The sequence below is a fragment of the Oryctolagus cuniculus genome, chromosome 21 (genome assembly GCF_964237555.1).
Source record: "Oryctolagus cuniculus chromosome 21, mOryCun1.1, whole genome shotgun sequence".
Lineage (NCBI taxonomy): Eukaryota > Metazoa > Chordata > Mammalia > Lagomorpha > Leporidae > Oryctolagus > Oryctolagus cuniculus.
Window position 1 is genome coordinate 18,937,617 of NC_091452.1, and position 13,172 is coordinate 18,950,788.

A 13,172-nucleotide genomic window follows, 5' to 3' on the forward strand; every position below is an offset into this window, starting at 1 on the left:
CATGAGAGGCAGGGGCCTAAGCACTTGGGCCATCATCCACTGCTTTCATAGATGAGTTAGTAGGAGCTGGACTGGAAGTGGAACAGGCAAGACTTGAACTGGCAACCATATGGGATGCCAGTATTGCAGGCGGTGGCTTATTCCCCTGCACTGCTATGCCGGATCCTTGCTATTTTATTATTTTAGATGTCTCTTGTTAACATATACATTTCATTTCCTTTGGTTATATACCCAGGAGTGGGATCTCTGGATCATAGGGAGGTTCCATTTTAAATTTTTTTTAAAGATGTTTATTTATCTATTTGAGAGGTAGAGCTATAGAGAGAGGGAGAAACAAAGAGAAAGATCTTCCATCTGCTGGTTCACTCCCTAAGTGGCTGCAATGACTGGATTTGGGCCAATCTGAAGCCAGGAGCTTCTTTCAAGGTCTCCCACACGGGTGCAGGAGCCCAAGGACTTGGCCCATCTTCCACTGCTTTCCCAGGCCACAGCAGAGAGCTGGTTCGGAAGTGGAGCAGCCAGGCACCACAGGAGTCTGGATATTTAGCCTACTATGCCACAGCGCCGCCCCCCCCCCCCTTTTGAATTTTTTAAAGAATCTCCATACAGTTCCAATTTACACTCCCATTTGAGATAAAACATGCTCACATCTAAGACAATGCTCTGAGCAGTGGGGGTGAAAAATGGAGTCTTTCCAGTTCTGGGTATTTACCCAGTTCTCTGTGCGTCTCTCTCTTTCTCTCTCTCTCTCTCTCTCACACACACACACACACACACACACATTCTACTATGAATGACAGATACTGCACGCCACCCCCCCGCCCCCCGTCGCTTAGGAAATCATGTTATCAACTGGTCACTTACAAAAGTTTATTTAATTCATAATCCCCATAACACAGTAGGTGCAGCTTGCCAGAAATAAAAAAAATAAAAGTAAAACATTGGAAATCCATCTGAGAATATAGGACTTATTCTTTAGCAAACAAAACATAAAACCCAACCAGTTGGGGGTGACAGTAGTCACTAATTATATCCTAACGAATCTCATCACCTTAGTCATGGCCATGAAAAGCTCCATACTTCTCTGCTGTGACCTTGGATGAAATTTGCACCAAGCAGAAAGTTCTGAGGTCCAGCCGCCAAGGGTTTCCCCGTCCAGGCTCCTTCGCAGTGGGGGTTTATCTGTCCTCCCTCTGCTGGTCGGAGGGGTCGGCATCTCCCAGGCGCACAATGGGGCACATGCTCAGGGCGCCCTGAACCCCGTTAGGTGGGATTGAGAGAGCAAAGAACGGGCGCAGCGGCTCCCCCGCAGGAAGTCCCGTGAAGGTAAAGATGTGGGCTTCGTTTTCAACGCAGTAAAAAGAGACGTTTCCCACGTCCACGTCCAGGAAGATCCCCACTTGGTGTAAGAGGGAGTTTGTGCAGAGGGGAATGTGAGGTGTGGTGCTGGCCCAGAAAAAGCCCCTGGCACTCCGACTCAGAGTCCAGAAGCCCTGCTCCGAGGAGAGCTGGATCCGCCCTTGTCGGCAAACAGAATCCCTGCAAACCCCCAGGTTCCACTCTGTGCTCAACCCCACGTCCACCTCCCAGTAGTGGCGGCCGGAGACAAACTGAGGGGTGCCCAGGACGCAGACGGACAAGTCGAACCTCGAAGGGAGCGCTGGCCGATTCTGCCTGATGGGCCCGCACCAGATGCTCTTGAGGTCATCCGAGAGGATGAGGAAGTTGTTGGCCGTGTCTGCGTCCAAGGTCACGTCCACTGGGAAATAAAAGCAAGCACCTCAGCTAACAGACAGGTTCTAGGCCCGCACTTCCTGCCCCAAATGTCACATTTCCTTCCCTCCCTCTCATTTTGCTTTTCCCCAAACCTGTAACTTTTCATAAAGCAACTTCCCCGGGCTCCCTCCCTGGCTCCAATGTTTGGAGGCCCTGGTTCCCAGCAGGAACCCACTGTCACATTACATTACAGACTATGGCGACAGCCTGGAACCTTCCTCCCAGGTGACCAGAGGGTCTCCCAAGGCAGCCGCCAGGCCCCTCCTCTACGGACCCAGGAAGACAAATTAACAGTGAAGACGATGCAAGCTGGCGCAGTAAATGCTACATTTCTGTTTCATTGTTTCACTGTGCCAGTTCTAGGTATCTAGGGCCTAATTTCAGGATGTTTTTTCCAGGTTCAGACACAGTTGCTCTAAATTCCCGCTAATCTGAGCCCAGTCCCCACGCCAGCGATGTCAGCACGCCGAATCTCCCAGAACCTGCGTCCTAACTAAGTCCCCAGGTTGCGTGAGCTCCGTGGGTTTTGCGAGCCCCGGTCTAAGCCGCGCCATAGACGCCGGTATTTTTTGTCAGAAGTCACCAGGTGATTCCGCTTGGTGCGGGGGCTGAGAACCGCCAAGGCCCGAGAGCAGTTCTTGGCTGCAGACAGCGGCTCCTCCGTGTGTGGAGTGGAGCGCCGGGTTCACAGGGGATTTCCCAGCCCCTAGCGGGAGGGAGGCAGCGTGGGCAGGGCCTTACCTCGGAACCTCCGCATCCGGGGATTCATCTGCAGGACGGCTCTCAGCTGGGGCTCCAGCTCCTTCACCTTCGACACCAACTGCCCCAGATGCCGATTGGGCCTGAGGTGGTTCTTCCGCGAGACCTTGGTGCAGAAGCTGCAGACCAAGCCCTCCCCGTGGGGCTCCTGCGGCAATGAGCGGACGCAGTCGGGGCAGAAGCTGCAGCCGCACTCCAGGCTCAGGGGTTGCTCAAGGTAGGCCGGGCAGGTGAGACATCTGCACATCTTTTGCAATAGTTCAGCCATGTCCGCTGCAGGGGGAAACACACACGGGAGTGAGTGACTGCTGGCCGACAGCAGTGACAAGCTGTCCAGCCACAGAGTTATCGTGACCCTGGAGCAAGACCAGGAGACGGCGGCCTTGATGCCTGTCATCAGAGAGCTGACGTCACAGATCGTCACTGGCATTGCACTGAGAAGGAGGCAGGGCCCCCGCTCACCCGGACCCCGCCGCAGGGACCAGCTGTGTGCCTGGACGCCTCACAGGGCGGCATCTATGTGAGACGCCCAGAGTGACCCTAGCAACCGTCTGATGGATGAACAAAAGTGCACCCTGTCTGCAGCCTTGGCCCTGAACACCGGGTCTCCCACCCACCACTCCTGGGCTGGGAGAATCCGGGCTGAGGGATTGGCAAACCCTGGCTGGGCACTCACAGCCCTTGTTGAATTCCTCAGTCACCAGACTCCCCCCCCTCCCCCAGCCCCTGCGCTGACTGCCACCTGCAGACAAGGGAGGACAGACGGACACACGGCACAGGCTCACCTGCTGGGCTCTGGGTTCACTTCATCCTCTGCTGCTTCCACAGTGGCTCAGTCTGGTGGGAGAGGAGGCACCCGTGCCTTTTATGGGTGGGAGCCCTCGCCCCTCCCTAGCCACACCCAGATGGTGTCCCATTAATCCCATGGACTTTGATTTGGTTACAGGATGGTGGGGGCTTTTATCTCCAAGAGGTACTCTGTGGGAATGGTATTTCTTTACTATGGAAATAAGATTAAATTGCCATGGCATAATACAAAGGAGCTTCAAAACATTTATAGAAAAAGAAATTAAAATATTAATTTTGGGGGCCGGTGCTGTTAATCCTCTGCCTGCGGCGCCGGCATCCCATATGGGCACTGAGTTCTAGTCCCGGTTGCTCCTCTTCCAGTCCAGCTCTCTGCTGTGGCCCGGGAAGGCAGTGGAGGATGGCCCAAGAGCTTGGGCCCTGCACCCACATGGGAGACCAGGAGGAAGCACCTGGTTCCTGGCTTCGGATTGGCGTAGCTCTGGCCGTAGTGGCCATTTGGGGGGTGAACCAACAGAAGGAAGACCTTTCTCTCTGTCTCTCTCCCTCACTGTCTCTGTCAAATAAATTAAAAAAAAATATTAATTTTGAGGCAAAAGTTTTTTGAAATTCAAGCATAATTTTTTCATAATACACATTTTCATGAACGTTTTGAAGACCTCTTATATGTATAGATTTCAAAAAAAACCTTTTTTTTGTATCAAAATAGTCCTATTTTGGGGGTCAGCATTGTGGTGCAGCCGAAGCCACGGTCTGCAGTGCTGGCATCCCGTAGGAGCACTGGTCTTCCCGGTACTAGCACTAGTTGGAGACCCGGTTGCTACTCTTCTGATCCAGCTGCCTGCTGATGGCCCTGGAAAGCAGTGAAGATGGCCCACTGCTTGGGCCCCTATACTCATGGGGGAACCTGGAAGAAGCTCCTGGCTCCTGGCTTCAGCCTGGTCCAGCTCTGGCCATTGTGGCCCTTTGGGGAGTGAACCAGAAGATGGAGGATCTCTTTCTCTCGCTCGTTCTTGCTCTCGCTCTCTCGATCTGTAACTCTGCCTTTAAAATAAATATATCTTTTTTTAAAAAAAGAAAGAAAATACTTGGGGGGGTGTGTCTGTATGGAGCATGAACACAGTAATTTACAAACACTATTTTTAATAGATTTTAGTAATTAGAGTGAGGATGAGAGAGGGAGGAGGAAAGGGGTGGAAGCGTGGGAGGCAGGGTGGGAAGAATCACCATGTTCCTAAAGTTGTAATTGTGAAATGTATGAAGTTTGTAACTGTAAAACTGTACAATTCTGCATACATGCCTACGGACTTTCTTCTTTTTTTTTTTTTTTTTTTTTTTTTTTGACAGGCAGAGTGGACAGTGAGAGAGAGAGAGAGAGAGAAAGGTCTTCCTTTGCCATTGGTTCACCCTCCAATGGCCGCCGCGGCTGGTGTGCTGCAGCCGGCGCACCGCGCTGATCCGATGGCAGGAGCCAGGAGCCAGGTGCTTTTCCTGGTCTCCCATGGGGTGCAGGGCCCAAGCACCTGGGCCATCCTCCACTGCACTCCCTGGCCACAGCAGAGGGCTGGCCTGGAAGAGGGGCAACCGGGACAGAATCCGGCGCCCCGACTGGGACTAGAACCTGGTGTGCCGGCGCCGCTAGGCGGAGGATTAGCCTAGTGAGCCGCGGCGCCGGCCCGGACTTTCTTCTAAGGGTACAGTTTAAAGATTTGCGATGGGACCCCAAGTCCCCTTAAGCTGGGTAGTAAAAATATAATTTTAAGTGTTAAAGTGATCATATATATAGGATTAAGAATTTGATAATAATAATAGAATTAAAAAGGAGTGAATGCTCCAACATGGGAAGCAGACCATGTAGCAGACTCATAGAATGACAATTGCTGTAAGTAGTACTCTGACTTCAGAATCAGCCTTTAAGACATTCTGGTTTGGCTGAGAGCATTTCAGGCACGGAAAGCCAAGATACTGTGGCAAAAACTGTCCTACATGAAGGACTTCTGTGGGTGAGACTCCAGTGGAAAGAAGGGGTCATCAAAGAAGGAGGTACTTTTCTCTGAAGGCATAAGAGAACTTCTACTTTGTTTATGGCCGTGTCTAAATACTGACAGAGTTTGTGGACTCAAAAGGCTTCCCTAGCCTAGGCAGCTCATGTCAAGAGCCTCGGGTGGTCACTGATGTCGTACATAAGAGTGTTAATTGTTAAATGAACAACAGGAGTCACTGTGCACTAACTTCCCATGCAGGACCTCTGTCCTCAAAGAGTTGTATTATGAGAATTAACTGTAAAACTTGTTCTCAAAGATCTACTTTGCTTTAGTGTATTAAGTGAAGGATCTTCTTATGTCTCATAAGCTGTAGTTATGTCTAAGTGCTCCCAAAAGATGTATCATTCTTGAGTTCTTCTTCAAAGTTAATTAAGTTTATCTAAAAAAAAAAAAGAATGCTTAAAGTAAAAAAGAATAAAAATTAATTAATTAAACCTTAGAAAGGTTTACTTTTATTGAATTAAAAAGTAATTTTCCTTATTATAAAAATAACCCTTCTGGTGCTCTATTGCATAGTAGGACAACAAGAGTTAATACTAACATAGTGTATATTTCTAAATAGCTGGAAGAAGGACTTTTGAATGTCCACAAAACAAAGAAATCTTGATTATACGAAGTGATGGATATTAATTATGCTAATTTGATCATTACAGTGTATGCATGTATTGAAATATTACATTGTTCCTCATAAATATGTATATTTAATGTGTCAATAAAAACAAATAAACCAAACTAAGCTATTTTTTAATTCCATTTTCCATGGATGTTTAAATTTTTTTAAAATATTTATTTCATGAGGTGGGATATTATGAGAGAGAGGGAGAGAGAATAAGAGAGAGAGGGCATTCCCATCTGCCGGTTCGCTCCCTGCACACCTTCAATAGCCAGAGCTGGGTTGGGGCTGAATCGGGGATCTAGGAACTCAAGTCCAGGTCTCTCTCGTCGGCGGCAGAGACCCAGGTACTTCAGCCATCATGAGGGTGCGCATCAGCAAGAAACGGGACTCAGAAGCAGAGCCCGGAGAAAGCACATGAGGCTCCACAAAAATTAGAACTGGAACTACCATGTGGGTGTCATTCCGCAATCCCAGGGTTCTCACGGGACATGCAGCCAGCTCATCAGAGATCCGTGCACCGCCACTGTCACCCAAGTAGCCAAGGTGTGGTCTGGCGATGGCTGCGTGGACAAAGGAGATTGCATTATATATGTGCATGCAATGGTAGACGATTCAGCCTTAGAAAGGAAATCCAGCCTGTTGCAGTCAATATTCATGAACCAAGAGGACATTACACTAAGTAGAATTAGATAGACAGGTAGGAAGTAGACGATCGTGTTTAGATGTAGAACAGTTGTTTCTAGGGGCTTGGGGTTTAAGGAAATGGAGAAATGCTGGGCAAAGCGTGCAAAGCCTCAGTGTACGCTGGCTGATTCAGTTCGGCTGATCTCACGCAGAGCCAGGTTACTGGAGTTCACAAGGCTGCACTGCATACTTGCAATTTGCTAGGGGACTTGGTCTTTGTGTTCTCATCACACACACACACACAAGATGTAGTAAGCGTATGAGTTGTGTGTTGGTTATCTTGATTGTGGTCATCATTTCACAGTGTGTGTGTCTGTCAGAGCATCACTTGCTATTCCACAGACACATGGATGTGCTGGAAAATTGAATCTTTTAGAGTAATGGTTCCATAAGCACCGTCAGCCGCAGGTACAATAAAGGGTACATTTTGCAATAATTTCGTGGAAAGCCGTCCACGGTCATCGCAGCCAAGAAAGTGCTTTTGAAGAGCAGCTCCACTAGTGTGTGCATCAAAATCGTAAATTCTTTTTTTTTTTTTTTTAACAGGCAGAGTGGACAGTGAGAGAGACAGAGACAGAGAGAAAGGTCTTCCTTTTTGCTGTTGGTTCACCCTCCAATGGCTGCCGCGGCCGGCGCACCACGCTGATCCGATGGCAGGAGCCAGGTACTTATCCTGTTCTCCCATGGGGTGCAGGGCCCAAGCACTTGGGCCATCCTCCACTGCACTCCCGGGCCACAGCAGAGAGCTGGCCTGGAAGAGGGGCAACCGGGACAGAATCCGGCGCCCCAAAATCATAAATTCTTAAAATTATTTGTATTCTTACATTTGTCAAGAATCACATTGCTTTCAAATGCATCAATTAAAAATGACATTCAGAGTAATGTCATAATAAATGAATTTGCATAAACAGGAGCTAGAAAAATCTTGGCACTTAACATATGTTGAAGTGTGATTTTTATACTGTACTCTATTGCTACACTAAAAATGTTTTGGATTATGTAAATGTATGTTGCTACTCGTTTATTTTTCACTCCTATGATGATTTATATTTTAATGTTTTTACAAGCTTTTTTTTTTTTAAACATTTATTTGAAAGGCAGAGTGACAGAGAGGAAGAGACAGACCTTCCATCTGCTGGTTCACTCCCCAAATCGCTACAACAGCAGGGGCTGAGCTAGGTCAAAGCCGGGAACCTGGAGCTCCATCCAGGTCTACCATGTAGGTAGCAGGAGCCCAGGGACTTGGGCCATCTTCTACTGCTTTCCCAGGTGCATGAGCAGGGAGCTGGATCAGAAGCAGAGGAGCTGAGACTCAAACCAGTGCTCCAATATGGGAAGCTGGCATTGCAAGCAGCAGCTTAATTCAACTGCACCACAGCACAGGCCTCTGTAAATCATATTTTATTTATTTATTTATTTGACAGGTAGAGTTACAGACAATGAGAGAGAGAGACAGAGAGAAAGGTCTTCCTTCCATTGGTTCGCTCTCCAAATGGACGCAACGGCCAGAGCTGCGCCGATCCGAAGCCAGGAGCCAGGTGCTTCTTCCAGGTCTCCCACGCGGGTGCAGGGGCCCAAGCACTTGGGCCATCCTCCACTGCCTTCCCAGGCCACAGCAGAGAGCTGGACTGGAAGAGGGGCAACCGGGACAGAACCCGGTGCCCTGACCGGGACTAGAATCTGGGGTGCCGGCGCCGCAGGCGGAGAATTAGCCTAGTGAGCCACGGCGCCGGCCACAAATAAATACATCTTTTTTAAAAAATTGTGGAAAAGTAAAAAAAAAAGATAATTTCATTTTGGTGTGAAAAACAACTTTTGAAGTCCATGCAGTCTTTTCATAATGTGCATTTCTCATGAACTTTTTGAAAACTCTTTGTAGGCATAGGCACCTCAACAAACATTTTTTTTAAGTTTATATTTATTTGAGGGGCAGAGTTAAGAGAGAGGGAGAGACACACAGAGAGAGGTCTTCCATCACTTATTTACTCTCCAAATGGCCACAATGGCAGGAGCTGGGGCAACCTGAAGCCAGGAGGCAGGAAGTTCTTCCAGGTCTCCCATGTGGGTGCAGGGGCCCAAGGACTTGGGCCATCTTCTGCTGCTTTCCCAGGTGCATCAGTAAGGAGCTGGATCAGAAGTGGAGCAGCTGGGACTTGAACTGGTGCCCATGTGGGATGCCGGCACTGCAGGCCAGGGCTTTAACCCACTGTGCCACAAGGCCCGCCCCACGGCTTCTTGAATAAACCTGTTCCCTTGCCTCATCTGGCTTTGGAGTGGCGAGCAGCGGGGCCTCATTTGGGCCAATAACAGAATCTCCATCCAGGTCTGCCATATGGGTGTTGGGAACCCAGCCATCCAAGCCACCACCACTGCCTCCCAGGTCTGCACCAGCAGCAGCTGGGATCAGGAGCGGGAGCCAGGAACCAAACCCGGCACTCCGGTGCAGACAGGCATCTGGGCTAAACGCCTGCTCCTACTTTGATTTGTCAAAGCCTCACAGATTCGTGCAAATCCTCAGATTAGAGAATCAGCCAGGCTGTGTCTGGGGAGAAGACGGCTCCCAGGCCGACTGGGGCCGTGCCCGGCCCTCTGGCGTTTCCCGTCTTCATCCCTGCCCTCGCTCTCCGTGGTGTTTCCATGATGTCCGTGGTGCAGGGCAGGGCAGTGGCCTCCAGGTGGGAGAAGTGGGGCTTCATGGTAATCCGGGTCCTTGCCTTTCAAGTCAGGCACATACACGGTGCACAGGGATAGAGTTTATATAGAAGGTAAGAAAGCAAACACACACACACACACACACACACACACACGCGGGCTAGCGATGGGGAAGTGGAGGGAGGGGGCGCCCTCTGCACCTGCTCTCCTTCTGTCTCCCATGGAAGAGAGCGAGAGCCTCCTTTTATGGGTAGTGGGGTCTCCTAGGAAGTTGATGACACCACTGTGAAATTCCACGTGGAGCCCAATTTCCCCCTCCCCAGGCCCCAGGGGGAAGTAAGGCATCCTGGGAAAGGCGGTGTTCCGGGCCGGGCCCTGTGGTTGGGGGCCTCCAGCTCAGCCAGCTGTCGAATCCCACAGCAGCCTTTCCAATGTGCTGCAGATCAGAGATCCCGCCCACCTCCCTCGGACCACCCCGTGGCCCCCAGGGGGACTGGAGCTAGAAGCCACCTGCTGCTGGCCGGGGTCTCCAGCTGTGGGTAGAGCTTTGTCTTCCCTCTCTGCCCCGGCACCTGCTGCCCCAGCCCACTCTCCTTCGAGGCCCTTCTCTTGGGTGCCCCGGGACCTGTATTCCCAGGCATGCTAAAGCCAAGCCCAGGCCCGCCGTCCAGTCCACCGCCGCTGCCAGCACCGGACCCAGTGCCTGCTGCCAGCCGTCAGTCCCACCGTCTCGGACTCGATCCGCTGCGGCCCCCAGGTGAAGGTCCTCCCCCAGGACTTGTGCCCAGAGCTGGGCGCTGAGGGGTGGGGCCATCAGGAACAGAGCAGACCCGTGAACTGGAAGGGCGAGTGTGAGCCCCTGGGGCTGCAGAGCGGGGCTGCACTCCTGGAGATTCTTAGGAAGCCTGCGGGGCACCTGCTCCTTCCCGGACGCCCAGGCCTCAGGTGCCCTCCGGGAAGAAGGCAGACACGGGCTGAGTCAGCAGCCTGCAGACCACGGCACCCACAGGTCAGCTGGCTGCTGCACACCCAAGCCACGGAACCCCGTCCACGACTTCAACCCAGGGCCGCCGCTCTCTGCAGCCTGCCTCTTGCCATGCACTGCCCTGGGCACTGCAGGCGGGTCCCCTGATTCTCATTTCCTAAGGAAGGACAGGGTGTGCGGCGTGGGGTAGGGCTCAGGTGTGAATTTCGGGTAGAAGTGAGGGCACAAGGGAGCTTTGTCTCTCCTTGTCGGGGGAACATCCATCAGACAGAACCACACTAAAGGACCCTGGCTGAAAAATCCAAACTACAACTCATTACCTGCCATCGTTACGTCTTTTTTTTTGCAAAAGTTTTGGCATTAAAAACTGAAAACAAAACCCCCGTGTGGAGGAACACAGAGCAGTTACTGCAGACACAGGCCCCCCGCACATTGTTGTCACTGTCACAGGGACAGCCACTGGGAGAGCGAGGACTTCTAAAAAGCTCCTCCAGGCCCGCTCCCCTTCGTCCAGCACCTCCGGGGCTGGCTGTGCTCCCCAGTTCCACGCCTGCGGCCTGGCTCCCGTCCTCCCCAACCCTGACACATTTCTCCTTGGGAAGCGGATGCCTTGCAGCCCGCAAGTCTGCTCCGGGCTAACCAGCCAGAATAGCCCAGACCAACAGAGCTGCCTGGGTGACCTTGTGGTCTCATTTCCGTGCTAAGTGACACTGCCACCAGCCCATGGTGCGCTCCCGCCACTCGGAAAATGAGTCCCTTCCTGTGATGCAGTCTTGGGGCCTGGGAGCTGCGCCCCCAATGGCCAAGGAAGGACCAGGTCCTGGGAGCACTGAGGTGGGGTACTGAGGAAAACACCCCCAGGGTGAGCAGGCCTAGGATGCCCCCATTCCAAGACCAGGCCCCTGTGCCCGAGACCTTCCATCCCTTTCCGAGTACGGAGTCTCCAACCTTGAACTCGTGCAGAGGGTGAGAGAGGAGCCGCTAGCTCCTTCCAGAGTGGGAGTCTCACCCCGGGGCCCCCGAAGGGGAGCCAGGGAGCGGCATAGGGCTGCCATGGGGCTCCCAGGACATGAGGCCAGAGACCCTGCGAGCAGGTGAAGGAGTGGAGCGGACAGGTGCGGGCCACGCCCACACCACCTGGTGCCCTCCCGCAGACACCAAGTGCAGGAGTGAGGCTGCAGGAGGCTCAGGAACCCCAGCCCAGCACGGAGCAGCAGGCGCTCCTGACGGTCTCCTGGCCCAGCACAGGAACTTCCCCGAGTCCTCGTGGTTTCCATGTGAGATCCAAGCCCAGGCTCCCGGTCCCTGCTTGGCTGCCGTCTTGTGCTGTTCATAGAGTGTGTCCCCCGCAAGCTTCCTGTTGGCATCCTGTGTGCACCGCGCCCCAGCATCCCCCCAGTAAGCCCGCATTTGAGGCAGTGGGTGAGCAAGAGAGCAGAAGCTGGAGCTGGGAGCGGAGCGGTGACCGACACCTTGCCGTGGCCCGAGGCTGTCCCGTGTCAGGGTGCTGTTCTCAATGTATTTTCCAAGATCACGGCTCAAGGTGTCGAATTATGGGATCCGAGACCTTTCCCAATTAACCCACAAAAGACAGTCACAGGTGCAAGGGCAAGAGGATTGATTATTTTATCGCCAGGAGCTGGGGCTCCCACAGTGCAGTGCGAGGGTGAGAAGCCGCGCCTCTCTCCTTCTCAGCGTTTTTATACACTTGAGTAAACAAGTATGTTTGTCATTACGCATGTACACTAGTTCTTTTATTTTTTTCTGTGTCAATTACCTAAATTTGAGCATTTTATTGGTACATTCCGGAAGTCCAGGACTATGTGTCTCAGAGGGAAGTGGTCACACAAGGAAGTAGGAGACCATTAATTTCAGGAAGTATTTACTAAGTTTCGTTTTCTGAGAATTGGGCCTTCCGGTCTTCCTGGAGTTTGTGAAGCCTGTCGTGGCGGTACAACTATTTCCCCTCCCTCCCTTTTCTTACACTGGACATCCTGCATTAAGTCATTGAGCAAGCAGTGCAGAACAGAAGCAAAAAGCAATTGATACTCAGTATCTGCTAGTTCTATATATATATATATATATATTTCATTTCAACAAAGGATGCACAAAAAAGGCCAAATTTAGGAGACGCGGGGAAAGTGATCTGGTTGAGGAAATCCAGGACCTCGGCAGATAGACACAGCGTCCGGCTCCACACCATGGGGGAGCCGACAACGCCCTCCCTGCCCACGATGGCTCTGCCGGCCCTGGGGCAGTGGAGCCTGGAAGTGCCCTCCTGAGGGCGGCTGTAGTTTGCACACCAGGGACCAGGGTCCAGGAAAGGCACACGCTTGGAGCTGGTGCGGCCACTGCCCGTGCTCAGCCGGGCCCTCATCCGGCTGCTCAGCTCTTTGGTGAAGGAGACGCTGGGGGCTCAGGGCTGGCCTGAGGCACTGAGCACCAGCCTGCAGGCCACACTTCGGCTGTGACTCCTGGCGGCGCATCCACACACCCCCCCCCCCCCGCTCTGGTCCATTGAAGCCGCTGCCACCTCTCAGTGCAACTGTCATGGAATGTCCTGGCTTCTGACAGTTGGGAGTTGAGCACTCGGGGTGGTCACCTGACCCGGGGCAGCCTCAGCGCAGGGCTGAGTCGTGTGTTCTGGGGGAGGGACACCAGTGTGGACCCGGGGGCCTTCGGCTGCCTGAGGGCTGGGGCTTGAAACAGAGAGGCAGGGCCCAGAGTTGAGTCTGGCTGTGGGGCCGGGTGCCTCCTCCAGGACGTCCACCTCCTGGCTGCAGCCACCTTTGGGTGGGCGCGTCCTGGAAAGGGAGGAGAGCCCTTGGCCGTGGCCAGGGTACAATCC

General features: G+C 52.4%; 1 protein-coding gene across 2 annotated transcripts; it reads right to left on the bottom strand.

The window, feature by feature from the left end:
- Nucleotides 1-836: 836 nt before the first annotated feature.
- Nucleotides 837-12,841, bottom strand: LOC100349961 (ret finger protein-like 3). 2 transcript variants are annotated; one of them, XM_051835467.2, is made up of 3 exons: nucleotides 3,321-12,841; nucleotides 2,518-2,808; nucleotides 837-1,759 (listed from the first exon to the last, which is right to left on the bottom strand). In XM_051835467.2, the coding sequence occupies exons 2-3, from the start codon at nucleotides 2,801-2,803 to the stop codon at nucleotides 1,179-1,181; spliced, it is 867 nt and encodes a 288-aa protein (XP_051691427.2). In that variant the 5' UTR covers nucleotides 2,804-2,808; nucleotides 3,321-12,841; the 3' UTR covers nucleotides 837-1,178. The 2 variants fall into 2 exon arrangements, with proteins under 2 accessions (XP_051691427.2, XP_002722037.3); XM_002721991.4 differs by having other exon boundaries at nucleotides 838-1,759; nucleotides 2,518-12,841.
- Nucleotides 12,842-13,172: the final 331 nt, after the last annotated feature.

Bases quoted from the DNA above. Each gene is read 5' to 3' on its own strand.
- LOC100349961 (XM_002721991.4), bottom strand. From the start codon at position 2,965: ATGCCAGTGACGATCTGTGACGTCAGCTCTCTGATGACAGGCATCAAG. The intron at 1,760-2,517 runs GTAAGGCCCTGC...TTTATTTCCCAG, and splicing joins CCGGATGCGGAGGTTCCGAG to TGGACGTGACCTTGGACGCA.